Genomic DNA, 14,676 nt, shown 5'->3' on the forward strand with positions numbered 1-14,676 from the left:
TCCAGTGCACTCTTCCTGTAGGTAGTGTGGTCTTCTCCTTTATTAGTCGTTTCCTCTCGTCTACTTTTTCTCTGACCCCTCCACCCTCGGTCACTATATTCTTCCATCCCAACTCTTGTTATTGTCGTTCTTGCTTTCAAGTCCAATTCAACTCTTTTCTGGATTTTCAGAACACGCCGGTTGGGAGCAGCATCTTCAAAATCGAAGCAGTGGACAGAGACACAGGCTCAGGAGGCAGCATCAACTATTTCCTGCAGGTAAAGCTGCATTTAAGACATGGAGTCTTTGGGCCCTTTGGTTTTTATTCCGCTTAGAAGGGGACCAACCATTCCAGATGGCCTGCGGGTTTTAAAAAGTAAAGAACAAAGAGATTAAAAAGAAATGGGTTGTGCACCTCTGAAAGAAACAAATGCCCAGAAACAAATCTGGGCTCATGACACTCTACCCCGGGACCTGGGAGAACAGCCAGGTTTTGAAAGATGATTAGAACATTATCAGGGAGGAAACCAGAGAGATGCTGTCCTAGAGAGGAAGGGCCACGAGCGAGAGAGAGAGAGTAGGATAGTAGGGACTCAGCTCCTAACATTGAGATTTCTGTTCAGGAGCTGAGCTCCTCTGATTCTGACTTAAGAGCAATGTGTCTGAAAACACAGGAATATATTGTGGATGCATGGAAGTTAGAGGTGGCCTTTCCCCCCATTTGTGGACCCTAATGGATCACTACAAATCTAGGTATCTGGCTTCAGGTCTTTCAAAAGGAAAGGTAATTGCAAAGTTTTTGCAGTTTCCACTCATACAAATCATTCAGTCCTTCCTTCCTTCCTTCCTTCCTTCCTTCCTTCCTTCCTTCCTTCCTTCCTTCCTTCGGTAGGAAGATAAAAAGGTAAAGAGAAGAGCAAAACTGATTTTTTTTTTTTTTGCCTGATGTGGGGATGAAAGCATGGAAGCATTTTTATTATTTTTAGCCCTGGAGCAGCTCACATTTACTGTTTTAGTGGTGGGGGAATTTATTTTTGAATGAGGGACCACCAAGCTGAGTTTATACATTACCAAAATGAAAAATCCAAATAAAATAAAGTTGGTTGTTATATAAACTAGTACAATTTACAAGATAAAAACAAAATCTCATGGCAGAATAATTTAAAGACTTAGGAAATGTCAAGAAACCAATTACTGTAGCATCGGAGTAGATCTAGGACAACTGATCGAGTAGCTTCTTTTGAAAGCACACAGATTTAAGGAGGATTAAATGTAATCTCCTTAATGGGAGCAGCACGCAAGCCAAGCCAAATTTTGTTCATGGCCAAGACAGAGAGGAAGACAATTCGTTCTTTCTCAAAGGCACCTCCAGGGGTTCTGAGTCCACCTCACAAGCAAATCCTGATGTTTAAATTCATATTTATTTCCTGAGGTCTCTACTACCGCCTTAGGAGATCTCTGCTTCTTTGAAACTTTTTGAAAAATGCTCTTTGGTTTTGCTTAACACTGACTGTGATTTTCTCTCCTTCTTACTGGTTGTATTGTGTTAAGAGTTTGCAGCAATCCAACCAACACACAAGTAAATAATTCAGCAGTATTCATTTGTATAAGAAACATCCTTATATACAATACCCATGCAGCAGAAGCTATAACCAGAAGCCAGAAGACAGAAATACAGAAGCTATATAATACAGAGGCTATATTGCAAGGACAAAGCAACTCTTTTATACAAATCAGTCAAGCTAAGCCACGCCCAGGCTCCAAGCCATCTGGGTCACCAAACAGTCCCCACTGGCTCACCTGTTACCATGTCTATTCCAATTCATGAGCTCTCATACAATGACATATTGTAAGTTAAATTTAAAATCTGAATTGCTATGTTGTGTTGTAATCTTGCTTTGTTTTTGATGAGCTGAACAGGAATAAAAGGGGAAAATTCTAAAATTAGGAAATCCATGTTTTAATACATAAAAATAACCTGCAGTCCTCTGTCACCCAAAAGTCCTTGTACCTTTCAAAATGGGCAAGGAATCTAAACCATTGTTCTCCCTCTAATGTTCTTCATAAATACCCATGAATGTTGAAAGGAGTTTTGGGGTGAACTTGTCATTTAAGAAAGGATTAGGAATTTAGGGTTGGATTAGATATGCAAGCATTTTCCACCTTCTTCTGTTTCTTCTATTATATTTGAAAGAAAAGAAAAGAAAATTCACCCAACTGAAAATGGTCCCTTTTGAATCTCAGGGTGCTTGAAGAATAGCCGAGGGCTACACAGCCTTCTTTTCACTCTTACAGCCAAATTATGATTGGCAGAAATCTGTGAATACAAATGGACAAAGAAGGAATCCGAGGTCACCAATCCTTTCTTCCTACTATAGATCTTAGAAAATCTGGCCAGGGTGTTGGGGATTCACACAAGCATTAGGCAGTGGTGGGATTCTGCGGGTTCTAGGCGGTTCGGCCGAACCGTTTGTTAAATTGCTGGCTCGCCCCGCCCCCTACCCCGCCCCTCCGCACCACTATTTATTGCCAATATCTTAATATCTTTATATTTGTTTGGGGTTGCCTTTCTTCCATTTCATCTTTTTTACTGTACAGCAATCTTTCTCCTCAAACCTACCACCTCTCTCTTTTCTTTCCTTCTTACTTTCTTCCCCCCCGCTTCTTCTCCTCCCTACTTCCTCTTCCTTTCTCCTTCTCCTCCTCTCTTCCTCCCTCTCTTACCCTCACTCCTACTCTAATTTCCCTTCCCTTCCTTCCTCCCTTCTCTTCCTTCCCTCTCTCTGCTTCCTTCTTCCATCTCTCTTCTCCTTCCTTCATCCCTCTCTATTGCTGTATCCTTTTATGCATATGGACTACTCAGAGGGCTGAAAAAGTTATTTTTGACTGATCCTCGCACTTTTGACCAGTCCTCGAACTTACGACTGTCCTCACATTTTACGTTTTTTGCCCTATCTTGTCACCATGGTGAAGAGAAGCAGTTGTGAAATGAGTGACACGGTTGTTAAGAATGCTACAATGGGCATAAATGTGAGGATGGTCATAAGTATGAGGACCAGTCAGAAATGACTTTTTTCAGCCCTCTGAGTAGTCCCTATGCACATAGCCACGCCCACCCGTTCACATGACCAGCTAGCCACGCCCACCCGAATCCCACCACTGGCATTAGGAAAGGGACAACAAAAAGAACCGGTAAGCATTTGGTCAATTGGTGTCTACGGAGTTTCTCGGTCATCCCAAAGAACAACCATTATTCTTGAATGAGAAGCAAAATGTCTTCCAGGAAAAGCAAAGAAAGCCCAGTTGCCTTTTGAAAAAAGCACCTTTCGGGCACTCAGTTGGCTCCATAAATAGAAGGCTCTCTCTGAAATATCACCAATCGATGCTGTTTCCAAAGAGTCCTTGAACTCTCAATTGGCACGGTGCAAAATTTCATTTTCTCTCTCCTGCAGAAGAAAATAACATGCCTTGCATCTGATATAGTGGAGAGCAGTGAAAGAATGGTGGGACAAGTCCCGCTTCCTGATCTTTGGAATTCGTGTCCCTTTTTGCAAAATAGAAGATGGGCAGGGCAGAAATGGTCAACATTCCATCCTAAAGGGCCTTGCCAAATCCTTTCTCTTTGCCTGCCCAAAATGACTGTGTTAATGATGTCTTGAAAGTCAAGTTCAACTTGAGAGAGTCTTATCTTGAGTCCCTCAAGTTCAAAAAGGAGACATCACTGGCTCCTTCTATGTAAAACCAGTTGATTACAGCCAGTGCAATGTTGCCTTTCTTTCTTTCTTTCTTTCTTTCTTTCTTTCTTTCTTTCTTCCTTCCTTCCTTCCTTCCTTCCTTCCCTCCTTCCCTCCTTCCTTCTGTCTTTCCTTCCTTTCTTCTTTCTTTCTTTCCCTTCCTTCCTCTTCATTCCCTTCCTTCCTTCCTTCCTTCCTTTCTTTCTTTCTTTCATTCTTTCATTCTTTCTTTTCCATGTTTCTTTCTTCCAGAATATCCATACAAATAAATTTACCATCGATCGTCACAGCGGTGTCCTTCGCATCAAAACAGGGATCAACCTTGACTATGAAAAAGCAAGAACTTTTTTCGTGACTGCAGTGGCTAAGGTAAGATATATTCCTCGAAGGGGTGAACTCGTAACAGTAAACCAGATGTGTAGATCATGGAAAATGGTACAATTTCTAATGATAACTGGTGATCTCTGATCTTTTTCATCCTTGAACTTCTGTGAACTGCCTGATCTAGACATGTCAGTCAAAGGACACTAGCTTGAGAAAAGTTGCCTTAAACCTGTATGTTTCTGATGGCAACATAGATGGTCATATTCAGTTTTTGGGGAAGGGACTCAGTGGCCAACATCTTCTGCAAGAGCTCCTGTCTTCCAGCTGGACACTAGTGTGATCCCTGCTGATGTTCAAGAAGCTACTAAAGATCTGATTTTTCCAAGGAGCATTTGAGACTAAGCAAAGAGAAAGGGATGGTTGGTGCTGTTAGTATGAGCATAACTTAGTGATCCTATATCAATTTTGGGTTAATCCAGTGGTTTATAACAATCTTGGAATTATTTTTGTCTCCCAGGATGGTGGTGGAAAGCTCCGTGGGAAACACAAGGTGTTTTCAGCCACAACTACCATCACAATCAATGTTGAGGATATTCAAGACACGCCACCAATTTTTGTGGGCACACCCTACTATGGGTATGTGTATGAAGACACACTGGTGGTGAGTATTATGGGGATCCTGTTTACCCCACCCAAACAGTATGGATTCCAAGGGGTCCTTGATAATCTCTGAGCTTGATGGTCTTCTTTGTCTTGAGCTTGATGGTCTATTTTGGTAATGTTTCATTACCAAAGTAGGTAACATCATCAGTGCTAGAAGGGAGGGGAGTTTGTGAGGAGGGAGGGAGGGAGGGAGGGAGGAGGAGGAGGACTGTGGGTCCTTGATGCTCTCTGATCTTCGTTGTTTTCAGACATTTCATTACCCAACTAAGAAACAGCATCAATGCTAGAGGGAAGTGGGGTAGAGCAAACAAAGATTTATCAACTGAGACAAACAAGCTAACCGTAAACAATAGCCTAATTCAACAACTAATTCAAGACTCCCACCAACACTGACAGGGCAAGCCACTTGTGCATAAACAGAGAATAAAGCCCATTCCCTTTGAGCACTGATAATGTTACCTAGTTTGGTAATGAAATGTCTGCAAGAAAAAGCACCAAACTCAGAGAGCAACAAGGACCCCACAGTTCAACCCTGAGCTATAAATATTCTCCCCTGTCAGTTTGGATCCAAAATGGCTGAGCTGTAAAGAGGTCTGTATTTGCAGAACGTCAGCGCACTACCTGCTGATGTCCCTTTCTCCTACTGCTTCTTTTAGGCTGCGGCTTCAGCAGATCTTTAGGAACAACAGAAGAGCACAGGGAGATTCTGCTAGAACCGGAGATTGAAAGCCATTGAGCCATTGTATTGCAATTTAGAAATGACCTTGATATGAAAGAACCATTGAAGAGAGACTTGAGGAAGCTATTATATAATCCATGGTTGTCACAAGCATGAAAAATAGACAAACATACAGAATACAGAATAACAGAGTTGGAAGAGACCTTGGAGGTCTTCTAGTCCATCCCCTTGCTCAAGCAGGAGACTCTATATGGTTTCACCCAAGTGGCTGTCCAGTCTCTTCTTAAAAGGCTCCAGTGATGGAGCAGCCACAACTTCTGAAAGAAAGCTGTTCCACCTGTTAATTGTCCTCACTGTTAGGAAGTTTCTCCTTAGTTCCAGGTTGCTTCTCTCCTTGGTTCGTTTCCGACCATTGTTTCTTGTCTTGCCTTCTGGTGCTTCGGAGAATAGGTTGACTCCCTCTTCTTTGTGGCAGTCCTTCAAATATTGGAACATTGCTATCATGTCGCCCCTAGTCCTTCTTTTCTCTAGACTAGCCACACCCAATTCTTGCAACCGTTCATCATCCGTTTTAGTCTCCAGGCCCTTAATCATCTTGGTTGCTTATCTCTCCACTCTTTCTAAAGCCTCAACGTCTTTTTTTTTTTTTATAATGTGGTGACCAAAACTGGATGCAATATTCCAAGTGTCGTCTTACTAAGGCTTTAATGCTGCTGGGGAACTCTGGGAGTTGAAGTCTTAAACTTACCTAGTTTGAAAAAACTCTGAGATAGACAATGGAAACAGAAGGGAGAGGATAAAAATGGTATTTAAAAAGTTGCCTTGTTCTGCAATGAATTCACAATGCTCTCATACATGCAACATACATGGACAGCATGCAAGAGCCCAGAATGTAATTTTAGTTTGACTTCCAAGCATACTCCTCCATGCTACTACAATCTGCCAAACTGGAAAAGAGAACAAATAATCCAGTTCAACTGCAGGATTTAGTCTCAGGAGAAATGCAAGTCCAATTTATTGCTGCCTATGGGATTTTGGTTAATCCTGTTTTAATTTGCAAGACTACAAATGGATTTAAAATCAACCAAGAGTCCAGGCCAGCGTGTGAATTGGCTCTGGAGTTTGCCACCCAACTTTTATTTATAGCCGATTCCTCTTCCAACTTTTTCTTATCTTAATAGAAATAGTCATTTCTATTTTGTGGCACCCTATTTTACTGTACATATTGCGATAGTTTTGCCAATCAGATGGCAAATTTCTGGGAATACTGGAGGTGTTTTCTTCCACTTTGTAATCTTTGGCAATAAAATGTTGAAAGTTAATAATTAACTTAATAAAACTATTAACCAGTGATCTGGAAACACCCTAACAGTGAAATAGAGGACTTTGAAATGGAAACCACTGAAGAATACAATGCAATTAAGCATCAATGACCTCTGAGGAAAAATATTTTTATTATTTATTGATAAGATGTGAATACTGGGGTGCTGATACCTCCAGGACAAGCAGGATAGACAGTCATGTTTTCTTGCCACATATTTCAGAAACAGATAAGTCATCATCATGTGTGTAATGAAGAGCCATTAATCAGATGCAGGCTGAACATATGAGAATCAAGGATTGATTATTTAGAAAAGAATAACCCCTACAAAAATACACCCTTTCCAGCATTGATCTGTTCTTTCTTGAAGGATGCTGTTCACCCAACTGTGTGGCCCTTAGATAAAACTCACCTCTAGCCTAGGCAGAAGGACTAAACCATCTCCAATTTCCAATCCAGTATTTGGATAGTTTCCGTATTAAAACATAATCAGGCAAGGAGACACCAGAAGCCATCCACGTTTCTTTTTAGACAAATAGTTTTTTAGACAAAAGTAATTCAGTTGCCTAAGCATTTCAGGAAACTTAAGATTTGCAGGATTTCATGGCTAGGTCTTCAAGACAAAGCAGAGGAGACATTTTATGTCCACATAGACACTTCTACATGATCCTGGACCTTCAGATGTATCAACTGGGGTTCCATCTCATGTAGAATCTGATGATCCTATGTTGGACTGAACATTGAAAGCTAACATCATAACTGAGTTAAAAGTAGCCTAGACATGTATAGAAATATTGATAGTTATCTTGAAATCCAAAGATTAGTACATTGACCTTTGGGCTTCAACACAATACAACTCAGAAAGCTCAAACCCTACGCACAGTCACTCATGCCCTTGTCACCTCCTGTCTGGACTATTGTAACATACTCTACATGGGGCTCCCCTTGAGGAGCACTCTGAGGCTCCAACTGGCTCAGAGTGCCGCCACGTGGGTGGTTATGGGAGCGTCGTGGCGCTCCCATGTAACACCTCTCCTGCGCGAGCTGCACTGGCTCCCGGTGGTCTTCCGGGTGTGCTTCAAGGTTTTGGTTATCACCTTTAGAGCGCTCCATGGCTTAGGACCTGGTTATTTACGGGACCGCCTGCTACCACCAATAGCCTCCCACCGGCCAATACGCTCCCATAGAGAGGGGCTCCTCCGGGTGCCATCGGCCAAACAATGTCGACTGGTGGCCCCTAGGGGGAGAGCTTTCTCTGTGGGGGCACCTACGATCTGGAACGAGCTCCCCCCGGAGATACGGAGGATCCCGTATCTGTGCACCTTCCGTCGCGCGCTCAAGATTTTTTTATTTCATCAAGCTGGCCTGGCCTAAATCTTTTCCCCTTTCAAATGTAAATTTTAATTTGTTTTTAAATTATTGGGTATTTTAAATTTGTCTTATTTAATTCGTTTTTATTCTATTTTAAATTTTTGTATTTATGTGTTTTATTCTGTGACTGTTCACCGCCCTGAGTCCTTCGGGAGTAGGGCGGTATAGAAATCCAATAAAAAACAAAAACAAAACAAAACAAACAAACTGCCCAAGGATCTCATGAGACAATTCTTCAAAGGAATTGTTGAGTCTGTCATCTGGACCTCTATAACTGTCTGGTTTGGTTCTGCAACCCAACAAGACAGACAGAGACTTCAGAGGATAATTAGAACTGCAGAAAAAACTATTACTACCAACCTGCCTTCCATTGAGGACCTGTATACTGCACAAGTCAAAAAGAGGGCTGAGAAAATATCTACAGACATTTTCTACAGATAATCTTTCTGGATATAATCTGTTTCAAATGCTCCCCTCAGAACACTGCTATAGGGCATTGCATGCCAAAACAACTAGACACAAAGATAGCTTTTTCCCTGTGCCATCATTCTGCTGAACACCTAAATCCCACAGCACTGTCTTATGCTCAAGGATATTTAACCATGTAGGCGGCTGTATTGTTATTATCCTTGTCATCTTTTCATCTTTCTCATCTTCTTATTTTTCACTTATGGTATCTTATGGTTATAATTGTATTTTGTGATTTATGATCTACGACTTATTACTTTGTTGCTTGTATGTACACTGAGAGCTTATGCACCAGAGACAAATTCCTTGTGCGTCCAATCATACTTGGCCAATAAAGAATTCTAGTCCAGTCTAGTCTAGTCTAGTCTAGTCTAGTCTAGTCTAGTCTAGTCTAGTCTAGTCTAGTCTAGTCTCCTTCCAAAAAATGTTTGCAAGTTTCCCCTACCATTATGATATCCCATCTCATCTCTTCAGAGTAACACTTCACATTCTTTTTACTTCACTAGTGTCAGAGCTGCCCCCAAACAATCATTTAGGAAAGCAAACTCTTGACTCCAGTTGATGGAAGCGAAAAAGAACTTTTACCAAAGATGTTGGTTGCAGGAAAGTGAAGGGCAGAATCTGACGTTCCTGCTCTCTGATACAAAGAGCCAAACCCATCATTCCCCCTCCTTCCCCGCAATGTCTGGTCTATGTCCACCCAATCCAGGATCACTGCAATGTTGTGGGAAACTCTGGGTTGTTTAGGCTGCTGGAATTTCACACCCAGGGCAAGAGGCCCTGAAGATCCCAGCGTAACCAGGACAAACAGCTCTGGTCTTCTTCACGTGTCGGTCCCCCTCCCCATTTCCCACCAGTAGATACACAGGTGTGGATTTCCCCAAATGCCTCCCCCCTCCCTTCCCCTTTGATGGAGGGATGCCAGTAAGGCACCAGGCTGATGATGGAGATCCTGAAAATTAGGCCTCTTGATGTAAAGTTTTTTTCTCCCTTTTTCTCCCTAGGGATCGGAAGTTATAACTGTGGTTGCCATTGACGGAGACAGGGGAAAACCTAATGACATATATTACAGCATTGTGAATGGTAAGTGGTTGGTGTAACTGGGAAGACATAAATGAGCTAGGCAGAGGAAAGAAAACCTTGACGATACCTATCAGAATGATTTCCCAGGACAACTGCTGAAAAATATTCTGAAAATGTTTATGTACACATTGCCAATTTGCACTTGCCCAACATTTGACCTCATATGATTCACCAAATCCCCTGCGTTGGTGTGTCGTGTTGCTTTAGGCTTGTTGTTGAATCACAAACTCAGCCATCGGCCTGGAAAAACGGAACCACTTGCTCCTAAAAGCAGCTGCTGTTTGCCAGAGGGTTTCACTTTCTGACTCATATCCCTTCACAGGTTGCTCGGTTTGGGGGGCAATTAGAAGACATTCATACTTGACATAAGGCTGATTTCAAGTTGTTGCAAAAAGTGTGTGACAGAGTGTGTGTTCCCCCCCCCTCCAGAAATGCACATGGGAAACGAAACTTGTGAAAGTTAAATCTTCTCACTTATCTTTATGAGAGATGTTCTCATGGCTGGGAGGTATAATTATACATCTGCTAATTAAAAATGTTCTCTCTTTTTAATCAGTTTATGCTTCATATATTTATTATTTATTTTATTTATTTTATTAAATTTGTATACCCCCCTTCTCCTGCTGGACTCAGGGCAGTGCACAGCCAAAATAAGAACATCCCAATACAAAATTTAAAATTTGTTAAAAGAATTACACAACTTGGCCTAAATTTAAAATCCCGACTAAAACCCATAGACAATTAAAAATCTAACATCTCAAAAAAAAGGGAGGGGGGGTTACGCCAGCCCTGCTTGGTGAAAAAGAAAGGTTTTTAGGGCACGGTGAAAAGCCCGGAGATCTAGTATCCTTCGTATCTCCAGGGGCAAGTCATTCCAGAGGGCAGGTGCTGCCACAGAGAAGGCCCTCCCCCTGGGGGTCGCCAGCCGAGGCTGCCTGGCTGACGGCATCCTGAGGAGTCCCTCTCTGTGGGAGCATACTGGCCAGAGGGAGGCTATCGGCGGCAGAAGGCAGTCCCACAAATACCCAGGCCCAATGCCATGGAGCACTTTAAAGGTGGTGGCCAACACCTTGAAGTGCACCCGGAAGACCACTGGAAGCCAATGAAGCTCACGCAGGAGAGGCGCCACATGGAAGCATCCCCTTGCTCCCATAATCCCCCGTGCGGTCGCATTCTGCATCAGTTGGAGCCTCCAGGTGCTCCTCAAGGGGACCCCCATGTAGAGAGCATTGCAGTAGTCCAGGCAGGAAGTGAAGAGTGCCTGAGTGACTGTGCGTAAGGAGTCCTGATCCAGAAAGGGACGCAACTGGCGAATCAGGCGAACCTGATGAAAATCCCCCCTGGCCACAGCCGTCACATGCTCTTCTAAAGACAGCCGTGCATCCAGGAGGACGCCCAAGTTGCAAGCCCTCTCCGTGGGGGCCAATGACTCGCCCCCAATAGCCAGCGATGGCACCAGCTGGCTATATCAGGATGCCAGAAGCCACAGCCACTCGGTCTTGGAAGGGTTGAGTCGAAGCCTGTTACTCCCCATCCAGATCTGCACGGCCTCCAAGCACCGGGACATCACTTCAAGGGCATCGTTGGGATGGCCTGGGGTGGAGATGTACAGCTGAGTATTGTCAGCGTACTGATGGAACTCTACCCCAAAGCCACGGATGATCTCGCCCAGCGGCGTCACATAAATGTTGAATAGAAGGGGCGAGAGGACCGACCCTTGCGGCACCCCACAAAGAAGGTGCCTCGGGGTCAACCTCTGCCCCCCTGGCAACACTGACTGCATCCGGTCGGAGAGATAGGAGGAGAGCCACTGCAGAATGGTGCCCCCCCACTCCCAACCCCTCCAACCGGCGCAGCATGATACCATGGTCGATGGTATCAAAAGCCGCTGAGAGGTCTAACAGGACCAGGATAGAGGAACAACCCCTATCCCGAGCCCTCCAGAGATCATCCACCAACGCGACCAATGCCGTTTCTGTGCTGTGCCCAGGCCTGAAGCTGGACTGGAGCGGATCCAGATAAACAGCTTCATCCAGATACCCAGGAAGCTATCGCGCCACCACACTCTCAAGGCGGGTGGCAAGACACCCTCACCCAAGGAAGCGTTGATAATCCCCTGGAGCCAGCCTCGCGTAACCTCCTGGGAGGCCAGCACCAACCAGGAGGGACACGGGTCCAATAAACATGTGTTCGCGTTCAGCCACCCCAGTATCCTGTCCACGTCCTCGGGAGCAACAGGGTTGAACTCCTCCCAAATGACATTCTCAAGACCGGCCTCCATCATCCCGTCTGTACCTACCCAGTCAGAGACCAGGCCTTCCCGAATCTGAGTGATTTTATCGTGCAGATACTGAACAAAGTCCTCAGCATGACCCTGCAAGGGATCCTCCCGCACTCCCAGATGGAGGAGGGAGCGGGTCACTTTAACAGGGCAGCCGGGCGGTTATCTGCCTATGCGATAAGAGCGGAAAAATAATTAGATTTTGTTGCTTTTATCGCCATGAGGTAGGTCTTAATATGAGACCTCACCCGTGTTCGGTTGGATTTGGAGCGACTAGATCTCCAACTGCTCTCTAGGCGTCTTTTCTGGCGCTTCATCTCCCTCAGCTCCTTGGAGAACCAAGGAGCCAGGTAAACTCAGTGACAGGTCAGAGGCCGCAAAGGCACGACTCGGTCCAAAGTGTCAGCGGCTGCTCTATCCCAGGCGGCCACCAGCTCTTCAGCCGAGTCATGAGTCAGAGCCTCAGGAAATGGCCCAAGCTCCATCTGGAACCTATCAGGATCCATGAGGCACCTGGGGCGGAACCATCTGGTCTGTTCCACCTCCCTGCGGCTGGGTGTGGTGGTTAGAAAGTCAAGCCTAAGGAGGGATTGATCTGACCATGACAAGGGCTCAATCGCTACCGCCTCTATCTCAAGATCATTCATCCACTGCCCAGAGACAAAAATCAAGTCCAGAGTGTGTCCTCCCATGTGAGTGGGTCCATGAATTAATTGGGTCAGGTCCATGGCTGTCATGGAAGCCATGAACTCCCGGGCTGCCTCAGACGCTTCGCCGACAGATGGCAGGTTGAAGTCCCCCATGACCATAAGCCTGGGGGTCTCCACCACCACTTCGGCAATCACGTTCAGGAGCTCGGGCAGGGCAGCCGACACGTGGCAGGGAGCCAGGTACGTGATCAGCAAGCCCATCTGCCTCCCTTGTCCCCACTTCACCAGAAGGGACTCACATCCGGCTATCTGAGGTACAGTGGCCTCACTTGGAACGAGACCTTCCTTTGCAAGAACCACCACACACACCCCTGCCCCTCCCCTGGGATATAGCCGATACTTTGGCATTCTGAGGTAGGGCATGGATCCTTTGAGTGGGCTTATAGAGAGATCCAAGACAGTTTTATCCACAAATTCTGTTTTTTTAGACTTCGGTTGTTTTTGTCCAGGAGGAGCAGGTGACTGGTGATTTTTCATCCTTCAGCGAAAATTAGACAATCTTCAATGCTAGGAATATGCCTAATTCCCACACTTCAAGGGCCTGCAGCCCTCCGAAAACTTGCCACTGAATGGCCCAGTTCCTGAAAACCATCTGTGCAGTGTCTCACCCAGTGGTGGGATTCAAATAATTTAACAACCGGTTCTCTGCCTCAATGATTTCTTCCAACAACCAGTTCACCAAACTGCTCAGCAGGTTAACAACCGGTTCTCCCGAAGTGGTGCGAACTGGCTGAATCCCACCACTGGTCTCACCTCTTTAAGCATGACACACTAGAAAAATGTGTTTCATATCCAAGTGAGCTTAACATCATCAATACTACAACCCGTCCCCAACTCCAGCCCCAAGTGGACCAGTGGGGGGATGGAAAAGCACAGCTCTTCCTGTGTGTGAATCAGTCAAGTTTATTTTGTCTCATCACTGCTCCTATTTTCCCAAAATAGTTAATTCAGTCTCTGTCCACCAGACTGCTGATTCTTTGGGGACTCTGCTAGGCACAAAAACATACCTCCCAATTCTCCTCCAAACATACTGGCACATTTCCAATCCTGTAGTTGATGCTACATCACCTCCCTACTACCAATTTGGTATTCTTGTGTGAGAATGTAAAAAACAACTATGTCTAGTTTAATGAAAAGAAGGACTAGGGGTGACATGACTACAGTGTTCCAATATTTGAGGGGCTGCCACAAAGAAGAGCGAGTCAAGCTATTCTCCAAAGCACCCGAAGGCAGGAGAGGAAACAATGGATGGAAAGTTATCAAGGTGAGAAGCAACCTAGAACTAAGGAGGAAATTTCTGAACAATCAACCAGTGGAACGATTTGCCTCAAGAAGTTGTGGGTGCTCCAATACTGCAGGTTTTTAGGAAAAGATTGGACAACCGTTTGTCTAAAATGGTGGAGGGCCTCCTGTTTGAGCAAAGGGTTGGATTAGAAGACCTCCAAGGTCCCTTCCAGCTCTGTTATTCTGTTTTTGGGCCCTTTCCCTGGGAAGAAGAAGAATAAAATGTCTTGACTTCCCCTTCCGAGCAAAAGCCACTGCCTACTGCTGATTTAGGGCCTGGTCCATCTCTTCCCCTAACCCAACCGAAGCTCTCTGAGAGAGGAAGAAACAGGGTTTATTATTCATTGTCTCAATTCCTTTTTTTTTTTTTTAAATTTGATTTTTATTATAACATATAGTGATACAATCGGTACATTTTCGGTTCATTGGTGCAATTATATACATATATACATCTACATGCATTATTGCTTGTCTTTTGTTGATATTGTTTCTTGAAGCTAGATTTAATTTCAATACACTTAAAGATAATAGTGCTCAACTCTCTAAGACTAAATGTAATACTATTCATATAGATTTTGTTAATTCGTTAATATTTAATCTCTGTTACCTTCTTTATTTCTTTCCCCCATCCATTCGTACCACATGTCCCACACGCTATAAAATTCTGAATCTTCTCTGTCATTGATTTCTGAAGTCAATTTGTTCATTTCGGCGCACTCCAATATTTTTCCAATAACATGTTCTTGAGGTGGTATTTGTTTTTCTTTCCAATACTGGGC

At 44.3% G+C, this 14,676-nt stretch overlaps 1 protein-coding gene across 1 annotated transcript in view; it reads left to right on the top strand.

Annotated features, from left to right (window-relative positions):
* The window catches only part of CDHR1 (cadherin related family member 1), a 54,710-nt gene that overhangs the window by 13,152 nt on the left and 26,882 nt on the right, over window positions 1-14,676 (top strand). Inside the window, exons 6-9 of the mRNA XM_034434749.3 lie at window positions 171-257; window positions 3,966-4,082; window positions 4,555-4,698; window positions 9,544-9,622. Coding sequence (XP_034290640.2) covers window positions 171-257; window positions 3,966-4,082; window positions 4,555-4,698; window positions 9,544-9,622 — 427 coding nt within the window. The remainder of the gene's footprint in view (window positions 1-170; window positions 258-3,965; window positions 4,083-4,554; window positions 4,699-9,543; window positions 9,623-14,676) is intronic.

Source organism: Pantherophis guttatus, chromosome 6 (assembly GCF_059756535.1).
Source record: "Pantherophis guttatus breed Tessera chromosome 6, ASM5975653v1, whole genome shotgun sequence".
Classification (NCBI taxonomy): Eukaryota; Metazoa; Chordata; class Lepidosauria; order Squamata; family Colubridae; genus Pantherophis; species Pantherophis guttatus.